Source organism: Canis lupus, chromosome 10 (genome assembly GCF_003254725.2).
Source record: "Canis lupus dingo isolate Sandy chromosome 10, ASM325472v2, whole genome shotgun sequence".
In the NCBI taxonomy this organism is placed as follows: Eukaryota; Metazoa; Chordata; class Mammalia; order Carnivora; family Canidae; genus Canis; species Canis lupus.
Genome location: NC_064252.1, coordinates 7,434,201 through 7,447,864, shown reverse-complemented (window position 1 = coordinate 7,447,864; position 13,664 = coordinate 7,434,201). Strand labels below are relative to the sequence as shown.

The 13,664-nt window shown below is 41.6% G+C and overlaps 1 protein-coding gene across 5 annotated transcripts in view; it reads right to left on the bottom strand.

Annotated features, from left to right (window-relative positions):
- TBK1 (TANK binding kinase 1) overlaps window positions 1-13,664 on the bottom strand; it is a 41,845-nt gene extending 28,181 nt beyond the window's left edge. For 2 of the 5 annotated variants that reach the window (XM_049115736.1, XM_025476724.3), the window contains exon 1: window positions 1,227-1,358. Coding sequence is in view for 3 of the 5 variants with exons in the window: in XM_049115733.1 (XP_048971690.1) it covers window positions 1,227-1,356; window positions 5,430-5,570; window positions 11,058-11,172; window positions 12,577-12,677 (487 nt within the window). In the remaining 2 variants the exon portion in view is untranslated. Of the gene's footprint in view, window positions 1-1,226; window positions 1,359-5,429; window positions 5,571-6,870; window positions 7,030-11,057; window positions 11,173-12,576; window positions 12,769-13,509 lie in introns of those variants that run through there. The other 3 variants (XM_025476722.3, XM_049115733.1, XM_049115734.1) reach the window with 3 other exon arrangements.

Sequence of the window (13,664 nt, the reverse complement as noted above, 5' to 3'; positions counted from 1 at the left end):
ATTCTTTTTTTTTCCATATGGTAATTCTATGTTTAATCTTTTGAGGAACTACTAGACTGTTGTCCAACGTGGCTGTACCTTTGTACAGTCCCACCAGCTATATGAGGCTTCCAACTTCTTCACATTCTTGTTAAACCTGTTTTTGTCTTTTTAAAATTCTATTTATTTGAGAGAGAAAGAGAGAGAGCGTATGTGTGTGCGTGAGCACAAGGAGGGGAAGAGGTGGACGGAGAGGATCTCAAGCAGGCTCCCTGCTGAGCACAGAGCCCAAAGCGGGGCTCAATCTCATGGCCCTGAGATCATGACGTAAGCCCAAACCAGAAGTCGGATATTCAACTGACTGGGCCACCCAGATGCCCCTGTTTTGTCTTTTTGATTTGGTCATGCTAGTACGTATGAAGTGCTATCATTTTGTGGTTTTGATTTGCATTTCCCTAATGACCAATAGCCCTGAGCATCTTTTTATGTGTTCTTGGCCATGTATGTGTATCTTCTTCTTTTTTTTTTTTAAAGATTTATTTATTTATTCATGATAGAGAGAGAGCGAGAGAGAGAGAGAGAGAGAGAGAGAGGCAGAGACACAGGAGGAGGGAGAAGCAGGCTCCAAGCCGGGAGCCCAACGTGGGACTCGATCCCGGGACTCCAGGATCGCGCTCTGGGCCAAAGGCAGGCACTAAACCACTGAGCCACCTATGTGTATCTTCTTTAAAGAAATCATTATCAAATCTTTTGCCTACTTTATTTTTTCCTTTTTCCCATTTTTAAATTGGCTCATTTGTATTTTGACTGTTGTCAGGATAAAAATTCCTTATTAGATATATGATTTACAAATATTTTCTCTCACTCTATGGCCGGTCTTTTCACTTACTTGATATTATCCTCTGAAACATAAAGGTTTTTAATGTTGATGAAATCCAATTTACCTATTTTTTCTTTTTGTACCTATGCTCTTGATGTCATATCTAAGAAAGTATTGCTAAAAGGTCTTTGGTTTTGAATATAAAAAGAATATGTTATCTTTAAAAATTCTTATGTCATTAGGGGCATGTGGGTGGCTTAGTCAGTTAAGGGTCCAACTCTTAATTACAACTTGGGTCTTGATATCAAGGTAGTGAGTTCAAGCTCCGTGATGGGCTCCATGGTGGGTGTGGAGCCCATAAAAAAATTTTTTTAATGTCATTAAATTATATATGCATATATCTATAAAATCATATAAATAAACATACCCACATCTCGCAAAACAATTAAGAATTCAGACTCTGGCAGTCCATAGGCATTAGATGGCTCTTCTAAAACAGTATATAAACTTCCACATGGACAAAATTCCATAATAAGTACTTTATGTCTTGTTGTTGTCTGGAAAAAAAAAATCACTAATTGGGACTCAATATAAAAAATAAGTTTTTATCATTTGCTAGTACTTACCTGATTTCACTTAAATGTAGAATCTATTACAATGATGAAGGCACTGTGAACTGCTTTACCTGGGATTTGTTAAATATTTACAATCAGTAAATATTTAACATATAACAATTAACATCTTTGCTCCCCTCCTTTTTAACAATTAACATCTTCTAAATATACAACACATCTAAACTAACATCTAAACTACTATTGGATTTGTTTTTTTTAAATGATTTTATTTATCTATCTATTTATTTATTTATTCACTCACTCACTCATTCATTCATTCATGAGAGGCACAGAGAGAGGCAGAGACACAGGCAGAGGGAGAAGCAGGCTTCATACAAGGAGCCTGAAACAAAACAAAACAAAACAAAACAAAACAAAACAAAACCAAAAAACAAAACAAGGAGCCTGATGTGGGACTTGATCCCAGGACCCCGGGGTGACGCCCTGAGCCAAAGGTAGACGCTCACCCACTGAGCCTCCCAGGAACCCCTGGATTTTTTTTTGAAGACAATCAAACCACAATGAAAGTTGCCTAATCTGAATTAGAAAATCACTGCTATACTATTATAATGGTTCTTTAAAAATTACCTTTAACTTCAAATACATAATAATACATTTAGGACATTAATCCTCTAATAACTCTTTTAAAACACCTGAAATTCTTCTCATGACAAGTGTTTTTACTTCAGGGAATGCAGTGCTAGTCTTAGAAACAAATAGATGGCCGAGTAGTCCCTCTTGTAACAACGTTCTAGTCTATCCATCTGCATTTGAGCTACTGATTTGTTTTAAACCTTTTAATGTATCACTGATTATAAGATACACCATCAATTTAAGAACAGCTTTAGAGGGAAAAAGAAGTAACCACCAAATTACATATATATACTGATTATAAGATATATGCCCATTTCAGGATCTTGAAAATGTGATTATGGAGTGTTAAAATCCAGCATTCATCTCCAATTTTTCATCCTTTCTTTTATAATTTTTTCTACATATTCCCAAAACAGTTTTATAAAATATTTTGTATTTCTCTACTATTAGTTATAAGAAGAGATAAATAACTTTAAAAGACTGTTATTTCTAAATAATCAAATAATATGTTGACTGTTGAAAATTTGGGAAATACTCATAATTCCATCACCCAGAGAGTATTTTGGTGCATTTCCTTTCAGTCTTTTTCCTATATATCAAATCACATTATAGATACATAACACTATTTGTACATAATACTGTATTTTCCAGATCATACCGCATATCTAGTCTTAATCCTGTTTTTCTACCATAACATTACACACAAGCACGTTCCCAGGTGATTAAAACTTTGGTAAATCTCTCTTTTCATTACTGCTTAACTATTGTGTAGCAAAGAATAAATTTTATCCTATAAGGTAAAGCATTTGTCTGCCCACGGCTACTAAGAGGTGGTCACTAAGCATCTGAATATCTTGTCTGCTAGAAGTCTTTCTTTCAATGAGGGCTTTGGCCATGTAACAGTTTAATGATGTGACTTTACAACAGGGGTTTTAGGATGTACATGTCTATCTCAATTTCCAGAGGAAATTGAGACTAAAGGTATTGACCTGAACCTCTGGAAAGGGCTAAACACTAAAGGCAGGCAGTATGTGATTAAGTCCCAATAAAAACTCTGGACACCAAAGGCTCAAGTGAGTTTCTGAGGCTAGTGATTTTCAGTGCATACTGTCATGCATCATTATGTATCTATGAGGACAAGCAAGATTAATGTTTGAAATCCTCCTATATAGTGTCTTATGAATTTTTTCCTTTGGTTTTAATTTGTATCTTTTGCTATACAATAAAACCGTAACTATGAGCATAGTGCTTTCCTGAGTTCTAAGAGTCATACAACATTCTATTTTTAAGATTTTATTTATTTGTTTGACAGAGAGAGCAAGCGAGCATGAGTAGGGGGAGGAGCAGAAGGAAGGGACAAGCAGACCCCCTGCTGAGCTAAGAGCCTGACATGGTTGGATCCCACAGCCGTAGGATTATGACTTGAGCCGAAACCAAGAGTCGGATACTTAACTGACTGAGCTACCCAGGCGCCCTGAATCATTCAACATTCTAACAAATTGTCAAATCTGGGAGTAGTCATGAGGAGCCCCATTTTTTTTTTTTTTTTAAAGATTTTATTTATTCATGAGAGACGCAGAGAGAGAGAGAGAGAGGCAGAGACACAGGCAGAGGGAGAAGCAGGCTCCATGCAGGGAGCCTGATGTGGGACTCGATCGCAGGACTCCAGGATCATGCCCTGGGCTGAAGGCGGCACTAAACTACTGGGCCACCAGGGCTGCCTTTTTTTTGTTTGTTTGTTTTTAAGATTGTATTTATTTATTCATGAGAGACATAGAGGCAGAGACAGGCAGAGGGAGAAGCAGGCTCCATGCAGGGAGCCCAAGGTGGGACTCGATCCTGGGACCCCAGGATCACGCCCTGGGCCAAAGGTAGGGGCCAAACCCTTGAGCCGCCCAGAAATCCCTGAGGAGCCCCAAATTTGTAGCCAGCTGGTCTGAAGTGATGGTAGCCCTAGGAAACTCATTCAGCTAGTGTCTGAATGAGCGGAGTCCTGTGGGGACTGTTCTCTTTGACTGTGTAGTATGGCGTCAAACTCTTTGGTCGTTGGCGTCAGAAGTCTGGAACAGGGGATCCCTGGGTGGCTCAGCGGTTTAGCGCCTGCCTTTGCCCCTGGCGTGATCCTGGAGTCCCAGGATCAAGTCCCACCTCAGGCTCCCGCATGGAGCTTGCTTCTCCCTCTGCCTGTGTCTCTGCCTCTCTCTCTCTATGTCTATCATAAATAAATAAATAAATCTTAAAAAAAAAAAAAAAAGTCTTGAACAAACTTGGCAATCTGGAGGGCTACACTCTTAACCTTGAGCACAACAAACTGCATAACTATCCATCACATATTCTAACTTATTTTACCACTCTTTATTGTAAATAGGGCAGTAATGAACATCTTTGTGCATAAAACTGTAATTTACATTTCTGATTAGTTCCTAAGTACTCACTAAAAATGAAATCAGTATAAGGAATACAAACTGCCAAACTATTATTCAAAATGTATGATTTTATGGATTACTCATATCTAAAGGGATTAAACTAAATTTCTATTTCCATTACTTCTAGAGAATTTTCCTAATGACATTCTTATTTTCACTGTTTCTCCCTAAAATCAATTCTATCTTTTACATACTATATTAACATATATAGTATATACTTTATATACTGTATTGATTTCTGGATTCTTCTTTTATAAAGGCTTCTTTGTATTGTTTGATTTGCTCCTTTTATAATTATGTCAATTTAACTTCACCTAGTTTTTGGTTTTATTTATTTATTTTTTTTAATTTTTTAAAATTTTTATTTATTTATGATAGAGAGAGAGAGAGACAGAGACACAGGCAGAGGGAGAAGCAGGCTCCATGCACCAGGAGCCCGACGTGGGATTCGATCCCGGGTCTCCAGGATCGCGCCCTGGGCCAAAGGCAGGCGCCAAACCGCTGCGCCACCCAGGGATCCCAGTTTTTGGTTTTAGTAAAAATACTGATAACCATATTCTTTTCTTTCTTTTTTTTTTTAAGATTTATTTATTTATTCAGAGAGAGAGAGAGAGAGAGAGAGAAAGACAGAGACACAGGCAGAGGGAGAAGCAGGCTCCACGCAGGGAGCCCAATGTGGGACTTGATCCTGGGTTTCCAGGATCACACCCTGGGATGCAGGCGGCGCTACACAGCTGCGCCACCGGGGCTGCCCTGATAACCATATTCTTTACTCTTAGTTCTTATACTACTTTTTTGGATTATATGATACTTCATTTCCATTGTTTTATCTCTTCAAGAATCTTTGATGACAGAGTGTTTGGTTATATGAGCTCTCATTTTCACCATTTAAAAAAACTCATTGTTTATAAAACAATTTTTTATATTAGGTCATACCTCCTGGATTGTAATAACTACAACAAATAGGACAGGATTACCTAAAACTTGATTACTTACCTCCTCTTCAATAGCAAATAATTTGACAATATTTTTGTGATTGAGTTTTTTTAACACTTCAAATTCTCTCATTTGAACATCCACTGGACGAAGGAAGCTTATGTTATTAAACACTTTGATAGCAAATAAGTCACCAGTTTTCTAAAAAAAAAAAAAAAAAGAGAGAGAGAAAAGTCTTATTTATTTATAATATTATAATGAAGATTAAAAAAATACTATTAGAATTAGCTATAACAATTTATCTGTCTTATAGAACACCCAAATATTTTTCAGCATAGGTAATTGTAGTAGGGCTCTTGATTTCCTTTTAAAGTTAAAAGCATGCAACTCTTGATCTCAGGGCCGTGAGTTCAAGTCCCACATTGGGCCTACAGCCTACTTAAAAATAAGTAAATAAAAGTTAAAAAAAAAAAAAAAAAGAAAAAAAAAAAGCTTCCACTATGATACCTGAGGCAAAGACAGCCATTTACATAAAAGATAAGAACTCAAAAAAAAAAAAGAACTCTAATAATACCCGATGTGAGAGTATATTTTATTTTTATTGTATTTTTTTTGAGAGTATATTTTAGATAAGAAAGTCAGATAAGAAACTCAGAAGGGTTTCTCCAGGGCCTAATAATTTAAAAACTAAACAAAACAGCAAAAGAGAGATTGAAAACAATACTCCATATATGAAATTTCACTAAGAAACTCAAGGTAATGAAATTAACTGTTAAGAAACACTTGAGAGCACCCGGGTGGTGCGGTTTCAGCCACGATGTCATGGGTCCTGGAACTGAGCTCTGCGCTTGGTGGGGAATCTGCTTGAAGATCTTCTCCCTCTGTCCTTCCCCCTGCATGAGTGTGCTTTCTCTCTTAAATAAATAGAAATCTTAAAAAAAAAAAAAAAAAAAAAAAAAGAAACACTCCCTAGCTGCAATACTGTATTTGTAGATATGTTATGTGGAAGTAGGAGCTGAATTCAAGTAGCCTATCGTCCTTGGATCGATTGCATCACTGCTACTTTGAAGATCTTTCTGTGACTTCATCTAGATGACTAGGGCAGATTGTTTCTTTTCCTTTTTTTTTTTTTTTTGTTTAAAGAATTTATTTATTTATTCATGAGAGACACAGAGAGTGAGGCACAGACACAGGCAGAGGGAGAAGCAGGCTCCCTGCAAGGAGCCCGATGTGGAACTCAATCCCAGGACCCCGGGATCATGACCTGAGCCAAAAGCAGATGCTCAACCACTGAGCCACCCGGGTGCCCCAGGTTGTTTCTTTATAGAGCTTTCTCTTAGAGAATCAAAGATATTTCCTTTTCTCTCTGGATGTAGCTACAGCACTCCACTCTTACTCTCTCATGGAATACTGAAATAGATTACACAGAAAATTACAATGCACAGCGGTAGCTGGGACTCTTAGAAGTAGAAATATATGCTGAATTTCAGGTAAACGTTACCTTCTTATGTTCTTCATATTAACTTTACTTTAAGGCTCTCTCTCTTCCAGACCCTCCCATTTCCTTCCAATCATTCTAATCCGCAAGCCTCTCCTTGGTGGTCAGTCCAGATTCTTTGAGTTTAATCTTACTTTTCCCACAATCCAAGGTTGAACTTCCCTGGAGCAAGTGGAAAGATCATTTCCTCTTTGACTTTGGGGATCAAGCACCACCTGCCTAAAGATATTTCATGGCTGCCTGTCAGGATCTCCGTGCTGAGCCTGCTTTGATGCCCTTTCCAAAGCTTTCCGTACAGATTCACCACTTATAGCCATGATTACATCAGAAGCTCACAATCTTTTTCTCACTTCAGAAACCTCATGATCTTTTTTTTTCTTAAAACCATTTAACTGCTTCACAACATCTTGTCAAGATCACTACTTGGAGACCACCACCTATGTGATGTGATCACACTTCCCTCACTCTTGCCCACCACCCATTTTTAGACAATATGAAAATAGAGTAACAACTGAACCACAGTTAAACTACATTGTTTTTCCATTTGTTTAATCGGTATAAGAACACTGCCAGATGTATACCACCAAGATTTTTCTTGAAGATACTTGTTTCCAACCTAGTCTAAAATTAGGAGATTCCTAACAGAGGAGCAACTGGAAAATAAGACAATGTTGCAAAGTGCCCAATGCCATTAAGGCTAGTATTTTGTAAACTTTTGTAGTCTGTATCATACCTTGAGATCACTGGCATATGTGTGGGAATGTACTGTTCTCCCTTTTTCAACTGCACAGTCACTGTCCCTAAGTCAAAGCATAGATGAGTAATACTTAGAGGATCTATGTGCATATATATAGTCGACCCTTGAACAATGTGAGGGTTAGGGGTGCTCACCCTCCGTGCAGTCAAAAATCCACATTTAACTTAGACTCTCCAAAAACTTAACTACTAATAACCCATTGTTGACTAGAAGCCTTACTGGGAACATAAACAAGGTAAATTTTGCATGTTACATGCACTCCTACAATAAAGTAAACCAGAAAATAAAATGTTATTTATTTATTTTTTTAAAGATTTTATTTATTCATAGAGCCAGAGAGAGAGAGAGAGAGAGAGAGAGAGGCAGAGACACAGGCAGAGGGAGAAGCAGGCACCACACAGAGAGCCTGACGTGGGACTCGATCCCAGGTCTCCAGGATCACGCCCTGGGCTGCAGGCGGCGAAAATAAAATGTTATTAAGAAACATTTGGGGGCAGCCCCCGTGGTTCAGCGGTTTAGTGCTGCCTTCAGCCCTGATCCTGGAGACCCAGGATCGAGTCCCATGTCAGGTTCCCTGCATGGAGCCTGCTTCTCCCTCTGCCTGTGTCTCTGCCTCTCTCTCTGTGTCTCTTGTGAATAAATAAATAAAATCTTTTTTTTTCTGCTTTTTTTTAAATTTTTTTTAATTTTTATTTATTTATGATAGTTACAGAAAAGAGGGGGGGAGGCAGAGACACAGGCAGAGGGAGAAGCAGGCTCCATGCACCGGGAGCCCGATGTGGGATTCGATCCCGGGTCTCCGGGATCACGCCCTGGGCCAAAGGCAGGCGCCAAACCGCTGCGCCACCCAGGGATCCCTTTTTTTTTTTTTTTTAAAGGAAGAAACATTTGCGTAGCTCAGCTGGTTAAATGAGCTCAGGTCATGATTCTAAATTCCTGGGACTGAGTCCCGAATTGGGCCCCCTGTTCAGCAAGGAGTCTGCTTCTACCTCTCCCTCTCCCTCTGCCCCTGCCCCTGCTTCTCTTCTCTCACTTGTGCTCTCTCTCAGATAAATAAAATCTCAAAAAAAAAAAAAAAAAAAGTACTCATAAGGAAAATACATTTACAGTACTATACTGTATTTATTGAAAAAAAATCACATGTAAGTAGACCCGTACAGTTCAAACCCATGTTGTTCAAGGACCAAATGTATAAATACAGGCAGATCAAATATCCTTCCTACAGCTCTCTTCAACTTCACCATGGTCATCACACACATACACATTCATCAGATAAACTAGTAACTAAAAACAACTCAGTGAGAGACAGCTGAAGGAGATAATATACTTTGAATAACCAGTAGTAAATTTGGAAATTGGGTCATTCTAGGCAATAATATAAAAATAATATAAAAAGGTTTAACTAATACCATGGTTAAAAATCCTTAGTTACTAAGGGCAAGTAAGATTTTTGTGGGTATAGTCCTAAACCTTTGAAACTGATGTTACCGAGAACAAACATGGTTTCTCAAAATACATCCCTGGGAAGAATATTAGGGCCTGAATACTAAACTGACTCTTCACAATCTTTTAGTAAATTCCTAGGACTCTCAAATCCCTATTTTAGGCCTTCTGACTATATTGAATAAAATACACTGTTTCCTTTGAAGAAGAACTTTAGCTTATCTTAGGGTAGTCCAATCTGTCCCCATTCATTCATTCATTCATTCATTCCACAAACATCTACAGAATGCATACTATATACAGGAACTTTTTTTTTTTTTTTTTTATATACAGGAACTTAAGGACACCGAGTATCTAAGGAAAGAGGACCAGAATATATGAATTATGCCTCACCCAATTTCTGTCACTGTTGACCACTTATCAAGCCATCAGTTTCCAATTTACATCCCTTCCAATGCCAACCTTGCTACTAAACCCAAAACTCTTTGTGGGAACGAACTGCACATTCACTAAATCCATCACAGTGCCTGTCACATACCAAGTGATTATTAAAGTTAAGTTAATTTGGGTCACAGGAAGACAGTCAGATAGGGTCTCAATGTTAAATCCTGTGTCATCATCCATTTTTTTTCTCTTCTTGGGATAGAGTACAACACAAAAATTTCTAGGATAGGAATATCCAAAGCGACCACAATGGATTTGATAAAGGACCCAGAGACCATAACAAACTGAATCAAGGGACTAGAACCTGTGGACAATTCTGGAATCAGAGGGGCAAAGGCTAAAAGCCGTATCACACTTCTGATTCATTCTCTATGAACCAGAGGCTGTTTACAGTCCTCATTTCTCTCCAGAGGAAACAGCCCCTCCCTTCTGAGTGCTTATGGTTTCCGACAGAACTGATTGGTAATCACAAGGCTACCGGAAAACACGAAGGAAAACATGAAGAAACTCCTCCTTACTAAAATATTTTAAGCTCTTGTTTCTCAAAATAAGAATTTAAAAGGCTCTGAACATCATTAAGCTCAAAACAAATACACAGTGTGAAAAATTAGTGGATTATTTGCATTATAAAAGAATGTTTTTAGTCCATTACTTTTCCAGCTTACTTTCCAGAATAGGAACTTTAATGACCTTAAGTTTCATTTTAAATTATTTTAATTATCTTTATTTTCATCCTCCAGTATAGAATCTGACAGAAAACCTTTTTGGTTCTTGAAGTGCCTCCGAGATTAGCCCTTTTATTCTATTCTAATGTCCATTAACAAGTTCTGTTTACCTTATACCCTTTAAGGGTGGGCTCCTTGCTGATAATCTCATTTTATTGCAATCTACCCTGTAGGATGCTGTTTACTGGGACACGTAGCTGTAGTACCGCCTAGCAGAATCCTGTGGCTTGACCTCAAACTGTACGTCTGCCTTCCCATACTTCTCCCTTGTGTGTAGCCCACCTCAGTGCATTGCCAACTTCTCTGCTAGTGAGATCGCTCGCTACCATAGAAGGACCAGGTTGGGGAAAGAAATCAAAAGGTACAACACTAATTTTCCTAGTCTCTTTTTTAACCAATCTCCTTTTTTTCTCCACTCCCAACACATAATCTGTGCTACCACTGGGTAAGTATCACTATCTCTGACACAAGCTATATTTTATTTTATTTTTTTTAAAGATTTTATTTATTTATTCATGATAGTCACACACACAGAGAGAGAGAGGCAGAGACACAGGCAGAGGGAGAAGCAGGCTCCATGCACCGGGAGCCCGATGTGGGATTCGATCCCGGGTCTCCAGGATCGCGCCCTGGGCCAAAGGCAGGCGCCAAACCTCTGCGCCACCCAGGGATCCCACAAGCTATATTTTAACCACAAAAACAGGAACTCTCTTTAAACAGTATAACCAAAAACATTCTGTCTCACGTTTTAGGACAAGTGCGCTTCTCAGAAGAGTACATATACAGTGATAAAAAGCCTTCACGGTTTTCTCTGAACCAACCTTATGCCTTCCACGAAAGACATTTGCAGTAGCTCCTTGGCCTAAAATATCAGATAAAAGCCACAGATGATTGGAAGTGCTCTGCATCTCGGCTTGGTCAGGAGATCTTGTTACGCTAAGAGAGAAGAAAAAATTTGCATGTTTTAAGGGAATAATACATTTAAGGAACAAACATGAGCTATTTTTAGTCTCCAGGAAGATCACCACTTATTGTTAAACTGAAGCGTACAGTCTCACATAAAAATCAGTTTCCAAAAATATTGAAGGCTAAAATGCTGTGTGGGCTCTGAAAAAAAACATTAACCAATGACATCTTATATATTTGCTTTAACTCACTTATCACAGAGCTGCAGAAATGTTTATGTCCCTTCTAATTTTATCTCAGAGAGAGTGATACTGGCCACTTAACTCCTTCAAATGTCCTGGAAGATTAATCAATGATGAATTATTATTATTATTTTTAACTTTATTTATTTATTCATGAGAGACCCAGAGAGAGACAGAGACACAGGCAGAGGGAGAAGCAGGCTCCATGCAGGGAGCCCGACGCAGGACTCGATCCCGGGTCTCCAGGATCACGCCTCGAGCCGAAGGCAGATGCTCAACAACTGAGCCACCCAGGCATCCCCTCAATGATGAATTATAAGGTGCTTTAATGTAACAATGTAAAACGTAACAGAAATATAGAAAATACTTTGTTTCTTTAAGGGCAGGGCTACACTAATGAAAACTGTTGCCACTGCAGAACATTTCCAGGAGGTAAAATTTCACCAGCACATAGCCTCACAATCATAATAGAAAAGTGAAACATTTTTTTGTTCCTTAAAGGTTATCAACTCTCCTGGAATTAGAGGATAATGTGCCCAACTTCCAAGTCTATAAAAATACACATATTAAGTGTTTATTACTAAGTCTTAAAAAACAAGGAAAGGAGGCTATGTAGTATTAAGTAAAATCTCTGTAACCTCTGTTTGATTTTGCTGTAAACCTAAAATTGCTCTAAGAAATAAAGTTGAGGGGATCCCTGGGTGGCTCAGCGGTTCCGGTGTGATCCTGGAGTCCCAGGATTGAGTCCTGCGTCAGGCTCTTGCCATGGGGCCTGCTTCTCCCTCTGCCTGTGTCTTTGCCTGTCTCTATCATGAAAAAATAAATAAAACCTTAAAAAAAAAAAAAAAGAAATAAAGTTTATTTAAGGAAAAAAAAAAAAAAGCATCACCCCCCCTACCTAGCCTTCACCTTTAACACAGAAAAGCTATTATGACTATCAGGATATTAAAAATACTTGAGCTCCACGTTGGAATAAAAATCAGCGTGAAATGTAGCCTCGCCACGCCCCCTTCAACCTGCGGTAGTATCAGATCAGGACAGATCTTCATATTCCTTTGTAGTCAGTTCATCAGAGCAGAGTGGGGTGTTCAGTGACGAATTAATTGATGACTACCCATATTCCAGGAAGGCTTAGGGACATCATGAATGGCCCATTTGCAACAGGGTCGCATATTAAGACATCTAATCTTACCGCCCGTCTAATTTAGATAAGGAAATGTCACACGCAGCAATGTGGTGGCAATAAGCAAGAAAAAGGAGATGCGCTGTTTCACAAGTAAGGCAGACACACATATGCTGCTGGAGGGAACCGGGGGGACTTCCTCCACTGTCTTCTCAGATATTTTCCAGGAACGAAAAAACCTGCCCCAAGTCCAGGGGCTGAGATAACTGTAAAATGCAAAAAATGGTGTCATTCGGAGCCTTGTCCCGGGTCGTGAGTGGCAGAGAGAGACACCTGTGTCGGCCAAGGTGCGTGCTGCCTGCAGGGGATGCGCGCGCAGTCTCGCGACGACCGGGAAGGCCCGCGGGAGCCGCGGCGGGGCGGTGACTCAGCGGGTCCGCGAGGGGGCGCGGCGGGGCGCGGCGGGGCTCGGCGGGGCACCCACTGCCGCAGCTCGCACCGGCCGCGGGGTCGGGCCGCGGGGGCGGGGGCGGGGTCGGGGTGGGTGGGGGCCCGCGCTGGCGGCCGCTCCGCGCCGGGGCGGCAGCGGCCGGGTGAGTCGCGGCGCGGCGGGTGCCCCACACCCGGGCGCGGGCCCGCATCGCCGCGCGGCTTCAGCTTCCGGGCGGGCCCCCCGGCCGCCCCCCGGCCGCCCCCCGGCCCCGACCCCCCGCCGCCCGTCCACGCTCGCAGGCGCGGGGGCAGAGCGGCCCGCTCCAGGAGGCCGAGGCCCGTCCGTCGCCGCCGCGCGCCGACCCGGGGATGCGGGCCCGCGGGGGCGCGTCCGGGCAGCCGGGGTCCCGAGGCGCTCGGCCCCGGTCGCCGCCCCCCTCCCCCCCCCGCCCTGACTCAGCATCCCGGTTCCCGGCCGGGGGCGGGGGCGCTCGGGCCCTGCCGCCCCCGCTGCCCGGGCCCCGCGCCGCTCGGCCCCTCCGCCCGCGCCGCCCGCGCCGCCCGACTCACCGCGCCGGCCCACGTCCGTCGCAGCACCTCCGACGGGCTCCCGCGGCCTCCCGGAGCCTCGGGGCACTTCCGGCTTCGCGAGCCCTGGCCGGGGGCCACGTGACCGACGGCCGGCGCGCGCCGGTGCGCCTGCGCACACCCGCCGGACCGGCCGC